The following is a 22,243-nucleotide window of genomic DNA, read 5'->3' on the forward strand; positions in this document are numbered from 1 at the left end:
GACCGACGGATTTGTGAGACGTGCGTATAAGCACTGTTAGGAGCACTGTTTAGTCCTTGAGTCGAGGTATTGTAGGTTAAAGGAGACTGGAGGTGATAGGAGCAGACAGACTGCACTCGTGGTTCTGATAGGAAAAGCATAAATCTGGCTATCAGGATAGATGATTAGATTAAATTACTCAGCCATCCATTTGAGTACTCCAGGAGATGAGATCTTGTTCTTGTTGAGAATCTGGAGCCTCAGAGGAATGTTCGACTGTTTGATCTCACTGATTAGGCCTTATTGGATAATTACATCAAAATTTGTGTTAATCTATTTGAGTTTTTCTCCTTAGTAGAACTCGGTTTATATACAGCTGTGTAAAGATGCGTGTAATTCACCTCACAGTGTCTTTTATCTCTAATACATTGCCACAAAACAACTTACTACAATGAGTGTCTGTAAGTATACGAACACCTATTCAAAGGCAGTGTCCCATGTCACCATGATAACATGCATTTCGTTGGTCTCCATGGTCTGAAGGCTTTCTTCAGAAACAATGTGTATCAGTAGCAAGCTGGTATTCTCAACACAGTGCTGCCAGACAGGCATTCATCACAGACATGGTCAGCTGTTTAGATTTGTTAATGACACAGCAACAGAAGATAACCCAAGGGACGCAGTATTTACCTATCCAAATGTTCTAGCACAAAAATAACCTGGCACACAAAACGGGGACAAGGAAACTGAGCAATAGGTTGTTAATATTTCATCAACCTTATCTGTGTTGTTATATTGGTCAAGCATACTTTGTCTACTAGGCTTTGGAGCCTCTAAGTTGAAATTTTTAAATATTATAAGTTTAGTTTACAAGTTTACTGAATTATCTGTTGGTGGTCCAATGGCTTAGCAGCTAGCATTGCCCTCCCAGGCTCCCGAGTTGTATCCTGGGTTCAGGTTCTTCTCTGTGCAGTTTCATGTTGTCCCCTCATCCACGTGGGCTTCCATCAGGTTCTCTGGTTTCTTCCCACTTCCCCAAAACATGCCAGTCATTATGGAAGATATGCTAAATTGGTCTCCTGAGATGGACTGATGACCCATCCAGTGTGTATTCCCATAAGCTCAAGTCCAGTGTGATCCATAGGCTCTGGATCCACCACATTCCTGACCAGCATAAAGTCAGGAACGTGGTGTATACGTACCTGACTTTCAGCACAAAGCTACTTACATTGAATACGTGAATGAATGAATGAATGAATGAATGAATGAATGGTGTGCTTATGTCTTCCAGAGTATTGAGCGCGAAGAGCCTATCGAGGTGGACCCAGTTCCAATCGCCTCTAAATTGGAGAATGGACACACATCTACAGCAGGTAACGGTTCACTGCTTCTCAATCAGACATAATACTTATCATTAAACATCCATGTTTATAGTTCAGCTGTGTCTGTTTTTATCAGAAAACTCCACTGTTCCTGCAAGAGAGAATTCTCCATCTAATTGCATGTCACGACAAAACTCTTCCCCTGGATGTATGGCAATGCCACACTTGCCAATCACTGCCACTACCAAGGTAGCTGACTCTTCTGGCCTGAAGAGTCCTGAATCACCAAGCAGCCCAATGCAGACACTGCCAACTATAACAGATACACAGCCCGATATCCAACCAGCTTCCAGTAACAACGAGCCACAACTTGAATCTCCAGTTCATGCAGGTACACATGACAGTCATCACAGCCTGACAGTTTCTGTCCCTTTTCTCTTCTTCTGCCTAATACTTGTGTGGCTGATTTGTTTGTCTAGTGTCTTCGGTGAAAACATGGACTCCGAGTCCAGTGAAGACAATGGGCTATTCAGGTATCAACGGTAAAGTCAATACTGTTTCATTGTTCTGTTCTTTTTTTTTTAAATATTGATTATAAATTCATAATGTGCAAATGTATTATTTATTTGGAGAGTTTGATTCCAAAATGTGATAACTGTAATAAACTTGAAAAAAAAAAAGTATTTTCTTTCCTGGGGCGGCACGGTGGTGTAGTGGTTAGCGCTGTCGCCTCACAGCAAGAAGGTCCAGGTTCGAGCCCTGTGGCTGGCGAGGGCCTTTCTGTGCGGAGTTTGCATGTTCTCCCCGTGTCCGTGTGGGTTTCCTCCGGGTGCTCTGGTTTCCCCCACAGTCCAAAGACATGCAGGTTAGGTTAACTGGTGACTCTAAATTGACCGTAGGTGTGAATGTGAGTGTGAATGGTTGTCTGTGTCTATGTGTCAGCCCTGTAATGACCTGGCGACTTGTCCTGGGTGTACCCTGCCTTTCGCCCATAGTCAGCTGGGATAGGCTCCAGCTTGCCTGCGACCCTGTAGAACAGGATAAAGCGGCTACAGATAATGAGATGAGATTTTCTTTCCTAAAAAATTGGTAGCATGAAAAACACTATTTTCTGTTTAAAACTTTAATATAACACTATGAGGTTGTAATAACATTAAAAATGCAAATCTAGATTTGGATTCTTAAATTTTTATTTGTTTCTATATTTTATTTGTTTATTTATATAATTTAAATTTAATTATAAATTATTATTTTTTCCAAATTGTGATATATCCATGACACGTTTTTTCCCCAAAATGCTATAAATACATTGTCAATAAGTTTTTTTGTTTGTTTTGGGTTTTTTTGCATGAAATATACCTAGAAACAAGAAGTAAAGTTGATCTACACATATGACGGCCTCTGAACTTGGACCATCTCTTCTATTAGACCACAGATTTTCCCAAATTACATTCATCTTGTCATCTACAAGCCCCAATCTATTTTATACACAAAGCTCTGAGGAATGTTAACAGGCCCAGTCAGATGTTTCCATAGAAATTAAAAAAAAAAAGGACAAACTTTTTATTCTGAACAAGTTTAGAAGTTTGGACATCTTGTACAGCACGTGCAGTTAAATTCATAGCTTATCCTGTACAGGGTCGCAGGCAAGCTGGAGCCTATCCCAGCTGACTACAGGCGAAAGGCGGGGTACACCCTGGACAAGTCGCCAGGTCATCACAGGGCTGACACATAGACACAGACAACCATTCACACTCACATTCACACCTACGGTCAATTTAGAGTCACCAGTTAACCTAACCTGCATGTCTTTGGACTGTGGGGGAAACCGGAGCACCCGGAGGAAACCCACGCGGACACGGGGAGAACATGCAAACTCCGCACAGAAAGGCCTCCATTGGCCACTGGGCTTGAACCCAGAACCGTCTTGCTGTGAGGCGACAGCACTAACCACTACACCACCATGCACACCACTACACCAGAAAATCACATTTTGCATATATGGATTTTGGAACTTTGAAAAGCAATCAAAAACCAAACTTCTTTTGGCGGAAACTTTGATTTTCTTTTAATGGTGCTAATCACGTTTTGGAATCAAACTCTTCAGTTGTTCTTTTCCATTTCTGGCGATGTTTAGACATCAGATGGAAACTAAATTTGCTTGTCAAACATCTGATCAGTGGGTTTAGGCAAATCATTGATATGTTCAGTTACTAAATGATGTGCTTCATTATATGATAGCATTGCTACAACCCCGATTCCAAAAAAGTTGGGACAAAGTACAAATTGAAAATAAAAATGGAATGCAATAATTTACAAAACTCAAAAACTGATATTGTATTCACAGTAGAACATAGACAACATATCAAATGTCAAAAGTGAGACATTTTGAAATTTCATGCCAAATATTGGCTCATTTGAAATTTCATGACAGCAACACATCTCAAAAAAGTTGGGACGGGGCAATAAGAGGCTGGAAAAGTTAAAGGTACAAAAAAGGAACAGCTGGAGGACCAAATTGCAACTCATTAGGCCAGTTGGCAATAGGTCATTAACATGACTGGGTATAAAAAGAGCATCTTGGAGTGGCAGCGGCTCTCAGAAGTAAAGATGGGAAGAGGATCACCAATCCCCCTAATTCTGCGCCGACAAATAGTGGAGCAATATCAGAAAGGAGTTCGACAGTGTAAAATTGCAAAGGGTTTGAACATATCATCATCTACAGTGCATAATATCATCAAAAGATTCAGAGAATCTGGAAGAATCTCTGTGCGTAAGGGTCAAGGCCGGAAAACCATACTGGGTGCCCGTGATCTTCGGGCCCTTAGACAGCACTGCATCACATACAGGCATGCTTCTGTATTGGAAATCACAAAATGGGCTCAGGAATATTTCCAGAGAACATTATCTGTGAACACAATTCACCGTGCCATCCGCTGTTGCCAGCTAAAACTCTATAGTTCAAAGAAGAAGCTGTATCTAAACATGATCCAGAAGCGCAGACGTCTTCTCTGGGCCAAGGCTCGTTTAAAATGGACTGTGGCAAAGTGGAAAACTGTTCTGTGGTCAGACGAATCAAAATTTGAAGTTCTTTATGGAAATCAGGGACGCCGTGTCATTCGGACTAAAGAGGAGAAGGACGACCCAAGTTGTTATCAGCGCTCAGTTCAGAAGCCTGCATCTCTGATGGTATGGGGTTGCATTAGTGCATGTGGCATGGGCAGCTTACACATCTGGAAAGACACCATCAATGCTGAAAGGTATATCCAGGTTCTAGAGCAACATATGCTCCCATCCAGACGACGTCTCTTTCAGGGAAGACCTTGCATTTTCCAACATGACAATGCCAAACCACATACTGCATCAATTACAGCATCATGGCTGCGTAGAAGAAGGGTCCGGGTACTGAACTGGCCAGCCTGCAGTCCAGATCTTTCACCCATAGAAAACATTTGGCGCATCATAAAACAGAAGATACAACAAAAAAGACCTAGGACAGTTGAGCAACTAGAATCCTACATTAGACAAGAATGGGTTAACATTCCTATCCCTAAACTTGAGCAACTTGTCTCCTCAGTCCCCAGACGTTTACAGACTGTTGTAAAGAGAAAAGGGGATGTCTCACAGTGCTAAACATGGCCTTGTCCCAACTTTTTTGAGATGTGTTGTTGTCATGAAATTTAAAATCACCTAATTTTTCTCTTAAATGATACATTTTCTCAGTTTAAACATTTGATATGTCATCTGTGTTCTATTCTGAATAAAATATGGAATTTTGAAACTTCCACATCATTGCATTCCGTTTTTATTTCCAATTTGTACTTTGTCCCAACTTTTTTGGAATCGGGGTTGTATTTTGAATTCAGGAGAATACATAGAGCAGGGGTCACCAAACTTTTTTCTCTGGGGGCCACACTGTCATTCCTGACTGTGATGGGGGGCCGGGGTCGGGTCAGCTATATAACATAGAATTGTATGACCCAGACAAATATGACCACCAGCAGGCCTCATTGTGTAGTAGAGATTACTAGCCTGGCACAGCCATCCCCACTATTATATCCACACTACTATATCAACACTTGATTCCTGGCACATATTTGTTTATCTTTACTAGTGGTTTGCAAAAGTAGTAATCGAGTCTTCACACTTTGTTTTAATTTGAAATATCACAGATATTCCATTTATTTATTTTCTAATAAAAATAACATCAAAGCTGTCAAGGTAAGAAACATCTGCCTAGTTGAGGTGATTGACACTGGCAAAGGTGAGTGGAAAATTATAAATTGTAGGTAGGCCTGTTGATATTATTAATAATATTAATAATTGTGTGCAGCACTTAATAAAGGTCAAATAGGCCTAGAAAATAAATACATTTTAAAAAACAGTAAAATTATAATAATATGAGCAATAGCTCAACTAGCCAGCTCTTATGCCTATCCATTTGAGCATGTTCAGTAAACATTTTTTAGGTCAAGGTGAAAATGAAATGAGCAGTAGGCCATTTACAGGTCAAAACTAAAGCATACAGAATAATGGGAATCAAAATCAGTAGTATATGTAGGTGAGCTGGATTTGTACTTGTTGATTTGTACTTCTTGTCGGGACACACCTCCTCGGCCACAGCAAGCATGCATACTTTAACAAAGTCCCCATCAGTAAACGGCTTTCCATGGGTAGCTAGTAGGTGAGCTACCTTATAGCTAGCTCGGACAGCAGCCTGGTTGATCTGGGTTTGGCGAAGGAATACATTCTGTTGTGCAGCCAGTCCGCATTTCATCCTCCGAGTCCTGTCTTCTCTTGTTTGCCCTCACAAACTAGCATACTCTTTGTGGCGGGTTTCGTAGTGACAACGCGGATTATATTCTTTGAAAACCGACACGCTTTCTTTACATACAAGACAAACTGCACGGTCCTTACACTGAATGAAAAAATATTCGGTGGTCCACTGTTCTTTAAAAACTCTACACTCTCTGTCAGCTTTTCGCTGACCGCTAGCCATTTTGCTGTCCTGAACACTGACAGTTCTCTGCGCGTGCGCTGCCTGTCACTGCTTGATTGCGAGCATATGACGAAAATTCGGAAAATATGAATAGTTCATTTTATAACTAAATATCAATTTTAATTTATAAAATCAACAAAATACAAGATGCAGACATGTTATTATTTGCCAAAAAGCAATTTAAAAAAATAGGCCATGACCACTTTTGGGGATTGCCTCATAGGGCCGGTTCAAGTGGTGGGGGGCAGAGGGGCTGGGGGGCCGGTCAAAGGGGGGGGTGGGCCGGAGTCGGCCCGCGGGCCGGAGTTTGATGACCCCTGACATAGAGGATAGAAATATGCAGAATAAAGGGAAAAAACAGACTTGACTTCCTGCCTAACCTATATATATATATATTCTGTAATTTGCAGAGAAAACATCATCTTCTGTGCCATCTAAATCTGTAGCTTATTCAGGTTACTCTGCACTCAACCAGCACAACACAGAAAGGTTGGTTAAATCAAAATATACTTGAATTTATAGTCACTTTGGCAAAAAATGACATGCACAATACTTTAGTGCTCCAATCCAGAGACATGCTGCAAAGATCCCCTGAATATCTGAGGCATATAATAGGGATATTGTGTGTATCAGGAATGCAGATATTGCAGGAGAGCTGTCCTTTGGCAGAGGCATGGAGCGCAAACGTGAGCTTGTGAGGTCACAAACTCTGCCCCGCAGCATTGGGGCCCAGGCACGCAGGTCCATTTTTGAGCGACTGGATTCTGAGAATAACAGGTAGGAGGATTTTTAGCCTTGATTCTATAATCTCTGTTTCGTGCTCATATTTCTTTCTTCTAAGCTTTTGCATTCTTTGTTTCTGCTCCCTGTTTGTTTCAGTCAACCCAAACCTGTGGACTCTAAACCCAAGCTGAAGCGCTCTCAGAGCTTTGGCGTGTCCAGTGCAAGCAGCATCAAACAGATTCTTTTAGAGTGGTGTCGCTCCAAAACTATTGGATATCAGGTAAGACCTTTCTGATGCATATTAGTTCTAAGAGAAAAAGCCTGAGCAATTATAACATTTCTTTAAAGCAGCAGCAGTGCATACATTTGGGGGAATTGGAGATACATAAAAAACACGCAAACAGTCTTAGAAATGTAAAGCTATTTAGATAACTAAAAACAAGGCAGTAAACGGAGTGGAGGACATTATGCAAATGGATAAAGTGCTGGCAAACAAGCCAGCTGGTATTAACCAGGTTAACTAGCCATAAATCCAGCCACTAGGGGGGCATAAGCGTACTTTTGGTGCCGGTCCCAAGCCCAGATAAATTGGAGAGGGTTGCGTCAGGAAGGGCATCCAGCGTAAAACTGTGCCAAATCTAACATGCGGAATGAAAGAGAAAAGGTCAGATTCATTGGAGACAGCAAATCAGGAATCAGAATTGGTTAGTAAGGATGAGGTGAGGACAGCCATGAAAAGAATGAAGACTGGGAAAGCAGTCGGACCGGATGGTTGAGGCTTGGAGATGTTTGGGTGAGACGGCTGTGGAGTTCCTAACGAGATTGTTTAATAAGATCCTAGAGAATGAGAAGATGCCAAATGAATGGAGAGTGTGCTAGTCCCAATATACAAGAATAAGGGAGATGTACAGAGTTGCAGTAATTACAGAGGAATAAAATTGATGAGCCACACCATGAAGCTATGGGAAAGAGTATTGGAAGCGAGATTGAGAAGAGAGGTAGCAATCTGTGAATAGCAGTACGGGTTTATTCCAAGGAAGAGCACGTCAGATGCAATTTTTGCTTTAAGAATGTTAATGGAGAAGTACAGAGAAGGCCAGAGAAAGCTATATTGTGTGGCTGTAGACCTGGAGAAGGCATACGATAGAGTGCCGAGAGATGAGTTATGGTATTGTATGAGAAAGAGTGGAGTGAATGAGAAGTATATTAGAGTGGTGCAAGACATGTATGAGAACAGTGAAACAGCAGCGAGGTGTGCAGTTGGAACAACTGAATGGTTCAAGGTGAAGGTGGGACTCCATCAAGGATCTGCTTTGAGTCCTTTCTTGTTTGCCATAGTGATGGATAGCTTGATGGACGAAGTGAGGCAAGAGTCACCATGGAACACGATGTTTGTGGATGATATTGTGATATAAGATGAAAGTAGAAAGGAGGTTGGAGAGATGGAGGTATCCATTGGAACGAAGAGGAATGAAGGCGAGCCGTAGCAAAACAGAATACATGTGCATCAATGAGAATGGGGATGATAGTGTAGTGATGCAAGGAGTAGACATGAAGAAAGTTGGTGAATTCAAGTACCTGGGGTCAACTGTGCAGGAAAATGGGGCCTGCGATAGTGAGGTGAGAAAGAGAGTGCAGGCAGGGTGGAGCAGTTGGAGAAGGATTTCGGGAGTCATTTGTGATAGAAAAGTCCCAGCAAAAGTGAAAGGTAAGATGTATAAGAGAGTAGTGAGACCAGCTGTGATGTATGGATTGGAGACCGTACCCTTAACGAAGAGACAGGAGGCAAAATTGGAGGTGGCGGAGTTGAGGATGTTAAGGTTTGCGATGGGAGTGACGAGGTTGGACAGGATAAGGAACGAGCACGTCAGAGGGACAGCACATGTGGAGCACTGCAAAAAATGATATATTGTTAAGAGAAAATATCTTTACTATAGGTGAATTTATCCAATATTTCGGATTAGAAGATTATTAGAACGCAAATACAAGTTTATTTAGCTTACTTTTAGATGCTTTTGCTCATTTCAAGCTTTAAATTGTCTTATTCTATTGGCAAATAATTTTGCTTCTTTCTAGAATTAAACGCTTAAAATTAGCAAAATTATCTGCCAATAGAATAAGAACATTTCAAGCTGGAAATGAAGAAAAGCATCTAAAAGTAAGCTACATAATCTTATATTTGAGTCCAAATAATCTTCTAATAAGAAATGTTAGACAAATTCACTCATTTTAAAGATATTTTCTCTTAACAATATATCATTTTTTTGCAGTGAGAGCTTGGGAATGAAGCTAAGAGAGATGAGACTGAGATGGTACGGGCACATCCTGAGAAGAGATGCAGAGCATGTTGGAAGGAGAATGTTGAGGATGGAGCTGCCAGGCACACGAAAACGAGGAAGGCCAAAAAGGAGATACATGGATGTGGTGAGAGAGGACATGAAAGTGGCAGGTGTGGTAGAGAAGGATGCGGAAGACAGGGAGCAATGGAGACGAAAGATCCGTTGTGGTGACCCCTAATCGGGAGCAGCCAAAAGAAGAAGAAGAAGAAGAACTAGCCATAAATATGGCTGTAGTTGGATTGGTGACAGTAAATTGACCCAAGGTGTGAATGAACATATGAATATTTGGACCTGGCTGGTTTTCAAATCCAAGATGTATATTCACACCCCATGCCCAGTGTTCCCAGAATAAGCTCTGCCTCCACAAAGGCTGAGACTAAATTAAAGTAGTTACTATAGATGGAGGGGGAAAAAAACAAATGAATGAATGAATGAATTGCTTCAGTAGCTAGCTAACAATTAATTTATGTATTTAAAAAAAAAACAGCACCAAATCTGACCCAACAAATCCAACGTTGAACTATTTTGTTATTTTGAGGGTTTTGTTAACCACATTTTATCACACATTTATAATAATGCTACTTTGTTAATTTTAGCAATAAAGTTTTGTTCATGGGCGGCATGGTGGTGTAGTGGTTAGTGCTGTCGCCTCAGAGCAAGAAGGTCCTGGGTTCGAGCCCTGGGGCCGGCGAGGGCCTTTCTGTGTGGAGTTTGCATGTTCTCTCCGTGTCCGCGTGGGTCCCCTCCGGGTGCTCCGGTTTCCCCCACAGTCCAAAGACATGCAGGTTAGGTTAACTGGTGACTCTAAATTGACCGTAGGTGTGAATGTGAGTGTGAATGGTTGTCTGTGTCTATGTGTCAGCCCTGTGATGACCTGGCGACTTCTCCAGGGTGTACCCCGCCTTTCGCCCGTAGTCAGTTGGGATAGGCTCCAGCTTGCCTGCGACCCTGTAGAAGGATAAAGCGGCTAGAGATAATGAGATGAGATGAGTTTTGTTCATAAAGCGCTCCAGTAAGTCTAGTTTATAGACTATGCAAACAAAGCAATTTAAAGCTAGACTGCCTTTCAGATTTTTCAAGAGTAGGTCATAAAAAGAATTTTCCCTGACACCCAATTATTTTTATTTAGTGGGCCAAAAGCTACTGAATTCGAATCACAGACTTTCAATTTTATTAGTTATTTTTAAACAGAACAATTACTGAATTTAGGACCACGTGGCTCTAAATTCGCCGCTATTTTTTCCTGCTTCACCATGACCCAATTCAAGATACTACGTCATACATCACGTGGTGGGCTTTCCCTGTCACATGAGTGTGAGAATGAAACGTGAAGGACCGACTACAGTAACGGAAAGTGAGAAGAAAAGGTGTTATGATGCAAAGGAAAGGAAACGCAGGACCAAATTAATAAATATTGGCGGTCAGTGAGCACCTCGGTGTGATCAGCTGTTCGTTTATGTCCAGGTCAGATGGCAGGCTGCAACTAGTTTTTCGATTACTTGTGTCTACCTGCGATAACAAAATCGCAGGTAGACACAAGACTGGTCTTGCATCGACGCACGACGATGCAGAGTGTTGCGGAGGGTCTTTAGTAGAGGCAGGTTGACGCAAGTGGATCACAATCTGTTCGCATTTCAGCTGCGATTCACTTCCAATCGGTGCAAATAGCAGGTTGATGCATGTAGAGGCAGGCGGTCTTGCAACACTTGAGCGACCAATCGCAGGTTGAAGCAGGTAGTGGCAGCTAGACACAGGCTGACGCAGGAGAAGATAAGTCTTTAGAGAGGGCTGTGATGCATCGCAGGTAGACGCACACTGCACCTACAAATAGTTTACAACCTGCGAGCAGTCTTACAGCCTTATATTTTTAAAGGTTTCCTGTGCGCTGCGTCAACCTGCGTCTGTTTCCGACTGGTTGATTCAACTTAAAAACTCTGCGTCTTGCAATATATCTGACCACAACGAAGGATTTGATGCAAAACACCTACGTCCACCTCACGGGCGATTGCTCTAAGACAACGAGGGAGGCTCAGCCTCCTCTAAAAATGCCCTTATAACTTTAATGTGGGCGGCACGGTGGTGTAGTGGTTAGCGCTGTCGCCTCACAGCAAGAAGGTCCTGGGTTCGAGCCCCGGGGCCGGCGAGGGCCTTTCTGTGTGGAGTTTGCATGTTCTCCCCGTGTCCGCGTGGGTTTCCTCCGGGTGCTCCGGTTTCCCCCACAGTCCAAAGACATGCAGGTTAGGTTAACTGGTGACTCTAAATTGACCATAGGTGTGAATGTGAGTGTGAATGGTTGTCTGTGTCTATGTGTCAGCCCTGTGATGACCTGGCGACTTGTCCAGGGTGTACCCCGCCTTTCGCCCGTAGTCAGCTGGGATAGGCTCCAGCTTGCCTGCGACCCTGTAGAAGGATAAAGCGGCTAGAGATAATGAGATGAGATGAGATGAACTTTAATGTGTGTGTGAGTGGCGGCATGGTGGTGTAGTGGTTAGCGCTGTCACCTCATAGCAAGAAGGTCCTGGGTTCGAGCCCCGGGGCCGGCGAGGGCCTTTCTGTGCGGAGTTTGCATGTTCTCCCCGTGTCCGCGTGGGTTTCCTCCGGGTGCTCCGGTTTCCCCCACAGTCCAAAGACATGCAGGTTAGGTTAACTGGTGACTCTAAATTGACCGTAGGTGTGAATGTGAGTGTGAATGGTTGTCTGTGTCTATGTGTCAGCCCTGTGATGACCTGGCGACTTGTCCAGGGTGTACCCTGCCTTTCGCCCGTAGTCAGCTGGGATAGGCTCCAGCTTGCCTGCGACCCTGTAGAACAGGATAAAGCGGCTAGAGATAATGAGATGAGGTGTGTGTGAGTTTTTCCCCCTCGTGACAGCACGATGCAGCACAGCCTCAGTGGGCTTCAATGGCATTGGGAGCTCTGCGCTTTTCAATCTCAAAATGCAAGACGATTATTGGACAAATACTGCGAAAATGCCCGCCTACGGACTCCCACGGACTCCCAGCCTCAGTGGACTTCAATGGCATTTGGGAGCTCTGCGCTTTTCAATCTCAAAATGCAAGACAGTTATTGGACAAATACTGCGAAAACGCCCGCCCACGGACTCCGAGCCTCACATGGGAGAGACATGGCAGTTTCCGCGAGGAGACTGGTGATTGGTGAAAGCGGCCGGATATTTTCTTTGATTGACAGCTCGTTTCAACTATAGACAGGCAGCGGTACAGTGTTGCCAGATTGGGGGTTTCCCGCTCAATTGAGCGGTTTTAAGTGCATATTGGCGGGTTTTGAACATATTTTGGGCTGGATAACGTCAGCAGTATCTGGCAACATTAGTTCAGCCCCATGCGGATTCGCAAGTGCTGTATTGTAAGAGATCAGCTTACATTTCGATTTCATTCATTACATACGGTTTCTACCAGCTTTTTTAGTTTGTATATATTTTCATTGTAAATAAGGTGTAAATATAGTGTTGTCAAGTTTGCTATCTTAGTTCCAGAAATTTTGTTTATTTGAGTGACTGAACTTGAACTTGAGGGGGCTAGTCAGCTAGCAAGAAAGCTGCGCACGGATGCCGAGCATTGCTGATTTAATTTTGGCGAAGCCATTTGCCAGTCTTCCTTTCAAGGAAAAAATTAAAATTAAAGAGCAGGGTAGACCAACGCCTCAAATTGACTTGGTGAAAAAGGTAGGGAATAATACTCGCTCCTTTCAGCTCTCCTGGTACGAGAAAGTGAATTGGCTAACAGCAAGTGACCCACATCAACAACAGTAAATAGGCTACTTTAGTAATATGTCATGGATGGACCAAAAATATAGAATCTATTTAAAATGTTTATGCTGAGTCTATTATATTGGAATATATATTTTTCTGGATATGAATTAAACACAGCTACAATTTGGAAAACATTTTTAAACAAAAACACAGCCAAGAACATTTCACACTACAGACCTGGATTAAAAGTGAAGGGTTATCAAAATTGTCAATAAAACATTTCTCAGTCAAAATAAGTAAAATATAGGGAAAGTGTCATTGAATGAAATGTGTGGCACCCAGCTCTACTGCTGAGGTTCCTGACAAAGAGCTGCTTTCAATAATGATCAATTTTTAAACAACATGCCACAATTTTAAAATATAAAATGTGAAAATATACCCCCCCCCCCCCCCCCAACACCACCATCAGGTATATTGGACAGTAGGCTAATGGGCCAAAAGAACCTGTTATTTCACAGTTTGTGACGCTGCCAACAATCAGCCAGATCAGAGGCAAGAGTATGGGCAAAATTGATGTGTTTTTTCTTTTAAAATCTGGAAATATCGTAACCGACCAGCCTCCCCTGTTTGAAAGACTACCAGCCGCCACTGGTCCACCTGCAATCAGTTGCCACCCGACCGATCGCAGGTCACAGCATGCGTCTTTGTGCCATCTGACCTGGGCATTAGCGGCAGAACGATGTAACTGTCAGTGCATGGTCAAAGATAAACCTGTAGATGCCAGCTGACATAAAACCCAAAAGAAGAAGAAGAAGGTAAACCTGTGCATGCTTGACTGCATGAAGTGAGCGATTTCATGCACATTATTTGCTAGGAATCCCCTGAAATTAAATAACTTCCCAGCCACAGAATGGGCTGATATTTTGAGATATTACAGAAATAAACATTTATCACAATGACCAAAACTCAGATGGAGGTAAATTTTACATGTATGAAATGGAAAGGCCATCTAGCTTTAAGACATGTTATTAAACATAGTAACACGACCTTTCAGCAATGATGCAAACAATATTCAAAGAAATACTCCATCTATGGCAAATCTTGAGTAGGGGTTTAGAGAACTGAAGACCCACTTCTTCACTGAACACTGAACCACACACATTTAATCCAGAAGGAGAGAAAATGAGACAAAGAAAGATATACTGGTACTCGGTTTTCATTTTTGGACTAACTTATACGAAATCCCCACTAATAGGGCTTGAGCTTAATGGACACTGACCTATTTTTTCTATCATGTACAACCCCGATTCCAAAAAAGTTGGGACAAAGTACAAATTGTAAATAAAAACGGAATGCAACGATGTGGAAGTTTCAAAATTCCATATTTTATGCAGAATAGAACATAGATGACATATCAAATGTTTAAACTGAGAAAATGTATCATTTAAAGAGAAAAATTAGGTGATTTTAAATTTCATGACAACAACACATCTCAAAAAAGTTGGGACAAGGCCATGTTTACCACTGTGAGACATCCCCTTTTCTCTTTACAACAGTCTGTAAACGTCTGGGGACTGAGGAGACAAGTTGCTCAAGTTTAGGGATAGGAATGTTAACCCATTCTTGTCTAATGTAGGATTCTAGTTGCTCAACTGTCTTAGGTCTTTTTTGTCGTATCTTCCGTTTTATGATGCGCCAAATGTTTTCTATGGGTGAAAGATCTGGACTGCAGGCTGGCCAGTTCAGTACCCGGACCCTTCTTCTACGCAGCCATGATGCTGTAATTGATGCAGTATGTGGTTTGGCATTGTCATGTTGGAAAATGCAAGGTCTTCCCTGAAAGAGACGTCGTCTGGATGGGAGCATATGTTGCTCTAGAACCTGGATATACCTTTCAGCATTGATGGTGTCTTTCTAGATGTGTAAGCTGCCCATGCCACACGCACTAATGCAACCCCATACCATCAGAGATGCAGGCTTCTGAACTGAGCGCTGATAACAACTTGGGTCGTCCTTCTCCTCTTTAGTCCGAATGACACGGCGTCCCTGATTTCCATAAAGAACTTCAAATTTTGATTCGTCTGACCACAGAACAGTTTTCCACTTTGCCACAGTCCATTTTAAATGAACCTTGGCCCAGAGAAGACGTCTGTGCTTCTGGATTGTGTTTAGATACGGCTTCTCCTTTGAACTATAGAGTTTTAGCTGGCAACGGCAGATGGCACGGTGAATTGTGCTCACAGATAATGTTCTCTGGAAATATTCCTGAGCCCATTTTGTGATTTCCAATACAGAAGCATGCCTGTATGTGATGCAGTGCCGTCTAAGGGCCCGAAGATCACGGGCACCCAGTATGGTTTTCCGGCCTTGACCCTTACGCACAGAGATTCTTCCAGATTCTCTGAATCTTTTGATGATATTATGCACTGTAGATGATGATATGTTCAAACTCTTTGCAATTTTACACTGTTGAACTCGTTTCTGATATTGCTCCACTATTTGTCGGCGCAGAATTAAGGGGATTGGTGATCCTCTTCCCATCTTTACTTCTGAGAGCTGCTGCCACTCCAAGATGCTCTTTTTATACCCAGTCATGTTAATGACCTATTGCCAATTGACCTAATGAGTTGCAATTTGGTCCTCCAGCTGTTCCTTTTTTGTACCTTTAACTTTTCCAGCCTCTTATTGCCCCTGTCCCAACTTTTTTGAGATGTGTTGCTGTCATGAAATTTCAAATGAGCCAATATTTGGCATGAAATTTCAAAATGTCTCATTTTCGACATTTGATATGTTGTCTATGTTCTATTGTGAATACAATATCAGTTTTTGAGATTTGTAAATTATTGCATTCTGTTTTTATTTACAATTTGTACTTTGTTCCAACTTTTTTGGAATCACAGTTGTAGATTTTGTTTTTACGGAGACTATGAAGAAGTTTCTCTGAAAAAGAACATCTGCTAAATACTGTAAATGTACCAGTACTTGCTGGCTCCAGTTCCTTTGTCATCTGAAACTGAATTCCTTTGTTCTTGAGAGTGAATCTTACCTCATAGATTTATGGAGTAGTTGCTGTAAAGTATTACTGTGTGAACTGAGAAAAAAAAAAGTTTTTCTGTATGTCAGATGTGGAGTTATGCGAGTTGAACGCCGCAATGCCTCTTCTGTTCTGCTTCACAGCTGAGCTCGTCTTTCCATATGGACCTGATTAAAGATGGTGCCGTCATGGTCAAGGCACATTTAGCACAAAAACAGAACAATATATAAAACACAGAGCACTAAAACGCTGGATTCATGACAACTGCAATGACGTAAAGGGGGTTGAGGGCATTGAACTAAAGGGCTTGAATTTGAAAGACAGATCTGAAGACAGATTTAGATGTGAAATCTAAAAAAAAAAATAATAAACACCATTCATAATAGTTACAAAAGCAGCTTTTCATTTTTGGTGACTTCATCCTGTGACCGTCATGGTCAGAAATAATATTTGACAGATAACATCAACAAACACTTGCCCTAAACCTTAGACATTCTCCAAATGTGCTTTAGATTATAGCTATCCAGTGTGCAAACCCTGCAGATAAACAATTCCTACAACAGATTATTCATTCACCATATGCTTGGGGGGGTGACCCTTGGAAAAAAAATAAAGAAGAAACAACAAACTGTAATATGATTATTGTTTGACTAAATTTCTGCAGAAATAGTGTATACCTTACTGAATTTCAATTTGTTTTTGGACTTGGAGTTTAGGGCGGCACGGTGGTGTAGTGGTTAGCGCTGTCGCCTCACAGCAAGAAGGTCCGGGTTCGAGCCCCGGGGCCGGCGAGGGCCTTTCTGTGCGGAGTTTGCATGTTCTCCCCTTGTCCGCGTGGGTTTCCTCCGGGTGCTTCGGTTTCCCCCACAGTCCAAAGACATGCAGGTTAGGTTAACTGGTGACTCTAAATTGACTGTAGGTGTGAATGTGAGTGTGAATGGTTGTCTGTGTCTATGTGTCAGCCCTGTGATGACCTGGCAACTTGTCCATGGTGTACCCTGCCTTTCACCCGTAGTCAGCTGGGATAGGCTCCAGCTTGCCTGCGACCCTGTAGAAGGATAAAGCGGCTAGAGATAATGAGATGAGATGAGACTTGGAGTTTAAAACCGTTATCATATCCTAAATATATGAACTTGATTCTTACGTTCAAATACTAATAATAAGGACTTGAGTAATCCAATGTGTCACATTAGAAGTAAATAATTAAAAATGGTTAATGTAAGGGACTAGTATAATTTCTATTATACACTCACTGGCCATTTTAATAGGAACTTGTTCTTGATTCTAAGACTCCTGTTCTTGGCTGCAGGAGTGGAACCCATTGTGGTCTTCTGCTGTTGCATGCTGAGATGCTTTTCTGCTCACCACGGTTGTAAAGAGTGATTATATGAGTTACTATATCCTTCCTGGCAGCTCGAACCGATCTGGCCATTTTCCTCTGACCTCTGTTATTTCTAAGACGTTTGTTTCCACCCACAGAACTGTCCCTCACTCAATGTTTTTTTTAACGTCCCATTCTGTGTAAACTCTAGAGACTGTTGTGTGTGAAAACCCCAGGAGATCAGCAGTTTCTGAACTACTCAAATCAGTCCATCTGACACCAACACCCATGCCACAGTGAAAGTCACATTTTGAGATCACAATTCCCCCCCCCCATTCTGATGTTTGAAGTGAACATTAACTGAAGCTCTTGATTTGTATCTGCGTGATTTTATGCATTGTGCTGCTACTACATGATTGGCTGATTGGGTCCTTGGTATACACATATAGCTGTTGTAACCTCATAATGCCAAAATCTTTAGTTCACATGTGAAATTATTACCCTCACTCAAGTATTTTCATGCTCTAAAACAGCCATTTTAATCTTGGAGACTATTAACCACTTCTGTAAGTCACTCTGGATAAGTGCACCTACTAAATACTGTACATATAATATGGGAACACTTTGCTGGGTACCATTACTTTTTCACAATTTTTATTTTTAAGCATTAATCTTATCTTATCTTACAGAGCTTGCAATAGATTTCTAGTTGAGTTGCTGGAAAGTGTTACTGTGTGTACAGTGTCTTGCAAAAGTATTCATCCCCCTTGGGGTTTGTCCTGTTTTGTCACATTACAAGCTGGAATTAAAATGGATTTTTGGACGGTTAGCACCATTTGATTTACACAACATGCCTACCACTTTAAGGGTGAAAATTGCTGTTTTATTGTGACACAAACAATAATTAAGATGAAAAAACTGAAATCTGGAGTGTGCATAGGTATTCACCCCCTTTTGTATGAAACCCCTAAATAAGAGCTGGTCCAACCAATTCACTTCATAAGTCACATAATTAGTTGATTAAGATCCACCTGTGTGCAATCAAAGTGTCACATGATCTGTCACACGTTGTCTGTATAAATCAACCTGTTCTGGAAGGACCCTGACTCTGCAACACGACTAAGCAAGCAACATGAAAACCAAGGAGCCTCCAAACAGGTCAGAGACAAAGTTGTGGAGAAGTATAGATCAGGGTTGGGTTATAAAAAAAAATATCCCAAACTTTGAATATCTCAGGGAGCACCATTAAATCCATTATAGCAAAATGGAAAGAATACGTCACCACTACAAACCTGACAAGAGAAGGCCACCCACCAAAACTCACAGACCAGGCAAGGAGGGCATTAATCAGAGATGCAACAAAGACACCAAAGGTAACACTGAAGGAGCTGCAAGGATCCACAGCGGAGATGGGAGTATCTGTCCATAGGACCACTTTAAGCCATGCACTCCACAGAGTGGGGCTTTATGGAAGAGTGGCCAGAAAAAAAAGCCATTGCTTAAGAAAACACATTTGGTCTTTGCCCAACAGCATGTGGCAGACTCCCAAAAAAAATGGAAGAAGATTCTCTGGTCAAATGAGACTAAAACGGAACTTTTTGGCCATCATGGAAAATACCATGTGTGGTGCAAACCCAACACCCTGAGAACACCATTCCTACAGTGAAGCATGGTGGTGGCAGCAGCATGCCGTGGGGATATTTTTCATCTGCAGGGACAGGAAAGCTGGTCAGGACTGAAGGATAGATGGATGGTACTAAATACAGGACAATTCTGGAGGAAAACCTGTTTGAGTCGGCCAGAGGTTTGAGACTGGGACGAAGGTTCACATTCCAGCAGGACAATGACCCTAAAAATACTGCTACACTGGAGTGGTTTAAAGGGAAACATTTACAGTGGGGCAAAAAAGTATTTAGTCAGCCACCAATTGTGCAAGTTCTCCCACTTAAAAAGATGAGAGAGGCCTGTAATTTTCATCATAGGTTCACTTCAACTATGAGCGACAGAATGGGGGGAAAGAACCCAGGAAATCACATTGTAGGATTTTTAATGAATTAATTGGTAAATTCCTCGGTAAAATAAGTATTTGGTCACCTACAAACAAGCAAGATTTCTGGCTCTCACAGACCTGTAACTTCTTCTTTAAGAGGCTCCTCTATCCTCCACTTGTTACCTGTATTAATGGCACCTGTTTGAACTCGTTATCAGTATAAAGGACACCTGTCCACAACCTCAAACAGTCACACTCCAAACTCCACTATGGCCAAGACCAAAGAGCTGTCAAAGGACACCAGAAACAAAATTGTAGACCTGCACCAGGCTGGGAAGACTGAATCTGCAATAGGTAAGCAGCTTGGTGTGAAGAAATCAACTGTGGGAGCAATTATTAGAAAATAGACAACATACAAGACCACTGATAATCTCCCTCGATCTGGGGCTCCACGCAAGATCTCACCCCGTGGGGTCAAAATGATCACAAGAACGGTGAGCAAAAATCCCAGAACCACACGGGGGGACCTAGTGAATGACCTGCAGAGAGCTGGGACTAAAGTAACAAAGGCTACCATCAGTAACACACTATGCCGCCAGTGTGTAACTCAAATGGTGCTAACGCCCCAAAAATCCATTTTAATTTCAGCTTGTAATGCGACAAAACAGGACAAACACCAAGGGGGATGAATACTTTTGCAAGGCACTGTACTGGGCATGAAAAGCATTTTTCTGTATGTCAGGTGCAAAATGAACTGTGCACTAACTTTTCTGTTCTCCTTCACAGCTGAGCTCTTCTGTCCATATGGCTCTGGTTAAAAACAGTGCCATTTTAACCTTGTCAAGTCCTTGTTAATTTGTTGACAAGGGAAAGCCCAAAACTGTGCCACTCCAGACGCAGAACTGGGGAACCCCGTTATATAACATGTCCTCGATTCTTTCTTTCATTCTCATCTAGAACATCGACATCCAGAACTTTTCGTCTAGCTGGAGTGATGGTATGGCTTTCTGCGCCTTAGTCCACTCATTCTTCCCCACTGAGTTTGACTACAATGTCCTGTCTCCTACCGAACGCAAACACAATTTCGAACTGGCCTTCAGTACTGCAGAGTAAGTACTTGCAACATCCACACTCTTTTTAGCTTTGATGTGAAAATATTTTCCTGCTGCTATAATCTCCAGTCATCTGCAATGCATTAGTGTACCATCTGTATCTTTACACTCAGTAGTGGGAAAATATATGCTGAAATCTGCACATAACTTCTGCAAACCACAACCAAGGACAAGTATCAGAAATTACTCTCGTAATTCTCAGAAAATTAAAAAAAAAAAAAAAAAAAAACATATCAGTTACAAGATATGCGCTTCTTTACATGGTGTTAAAAAGCGAACTGAAGTCAAGATTGACTGATGAGGATGTTGACCTTAGCAGAATCCTTTAAAATGAGCTGATCTTCTAGTTGAGCTGCATCACGTCATTCCTCAGTTTGGCAATACAGATACTGTTACCAACTTTCCAGTGCATCTGAGAACTGCATGTCTGTAACGTATCCTGCTTTTTAAACCACAAAGCCAAGGCAACGAACCCCAAGCCTCTTCTTGCCCACAGCCTCAATCTTTCCATTACTGGAGCCAGACATTAATGAACCCTGTAACTCCCTCCATTTTGGTGCACGTGTATATCAGTTATTTACAGGGGTAGAAAAAGTACAGAAAAAAATATATACTCAAGTATGGGTAATATGTCAAAATCTTGCTTAATTACAAATGGCAAGTAGTAAATGAGTATTATATAGTACATGGAGAGTAAATTTTACTTATTATTAATTTTTATTTATATATTTTTTTATTTACATTTTACATTATTTAACTTTTTTGTTATGAATCATGATGAAATTATTTTGTTAATAATAATAATAATAGTCAGTATTATTAAAGTGTCCACACTAAAAAATAAACTATTATGTTTGCTTTCAATTAAATGTCAGGTCATATCCCCCCCATATGGTGCCACGTTTATAAATTGGTAACTCTTCGCACAAATTCACAACGTTACAAAGGTCCAGGATTAGCTTTCCCACATCGTTGGTGTAAAACTGAAACGCCGCCACTTTGATCTGTTTTATTTCATATGAGATCAGGTTGTTGTTGTTTTAAAATAAACATATGAATATCAGTCCATGAGCGAAAGTGATGCTTATGGTATCACTGCAAATTGGTATGGATTTGATTTGATGTTTTAAATATAGTTGAAATGTGAATGATGTTGCTGACTGACCAAACTGACAGTTGCATTCATAATCTCTGAGATTTGTAAGAAGTAATCAGTCTAAATGAAATACTTTAGTACTAGAAGTACTTTGGGTCAAAATGAAAATTTAGAACATTTTTAGTGAAAATGTAATTGAGAGAGTACAAAGAGGATATTACATGGGTGCACAAAGATACGAAGTTCATCTTTGAGTGGTGAATGTACAGTATATTCACGAGTGAGCGAAGTGAACAAGTGAAAATATTTTCAACATGAGAAGATAAACTTCATATATTTGCGCAACCGTGTAAACTTCTTTATATTATATGGACACATCCACACACACAAAAAAAATTCAAGTTAATCAAAAAAATTCTAATTATGAACCAGTTCACCGTTTTGACAATGCATGTCTAGTCAGCGGGAAAACCGTGCGAGTCATGTCATTTGAGTGAAATATCGGGAATTATTATACATACAGGCCACTTTTTTGATGGAATCAAAACATGTATTCTATTCCCTTCTAGTGGGTTTATTGATAGCATGCAGTATTATCATATCGCTTGTCCTCCATGTAT

At 41.5% G+C, this 22,243-nt stretch overlaps 1 protein-coding gene across 2 annotated transcripts in view; it reads left to right on the forward strand.

The window, feature by feature from the left end:
- smtnl (smoothelin, like) overlaps positions 1-22,243 on the forward strand; it is a 38,276-nt gene that overhangs the window by 13,853 nt on the left and 2,180 nt on the right. Inside the window, exons 3-9 of one of the 2 annotated variants that reach the window (XM_060943958.1) lie at positions 1,271-1,352; positions 1,438-1,692; positions 1,781-1,834; positions 6,711-6,789; positions 6,934-7,077; positions 7,180-7,303; positions 20,373-20,524. In XM_060943958.1, coding sequence (XP_060799941.1) covers positions 1,271-1,352; positions 1,438-1,692; positions 1,781-1,834; positions 6,711-6,789; positions 6,934-7,077; positions 7,180-7,303; positions 20,373-20,524 — 890 coding nt within the window. Of the gene's footprint in view, positions 1-1,270; positions 1,353-1,437; positions 1,693-1,780; positions 1,844-6,710; positions 6,790-6,933; positions 7,078-7,179; positions 7,304-20,372; positions 20,525-22,243 lie in introns of both variants that reach the window. The other variant, XM_060943957.1, reaches the window with a different exon arrangement.

This window comes from Neoarius graeffei, chromosome 17 (assembly GCF_027579695.1).
Source record: "Neoarius graeffei isolate fNeoGra1 chromosome 17, fNeoGra1.pri, whole genome shotgun sequence".
Classification (NCBI taxonomy): Eukaryota; Metazoa; Chordata; class Actinopteri; order Siluriformes; family Ariidae; genus Neoarius; species Neoarius graeffei.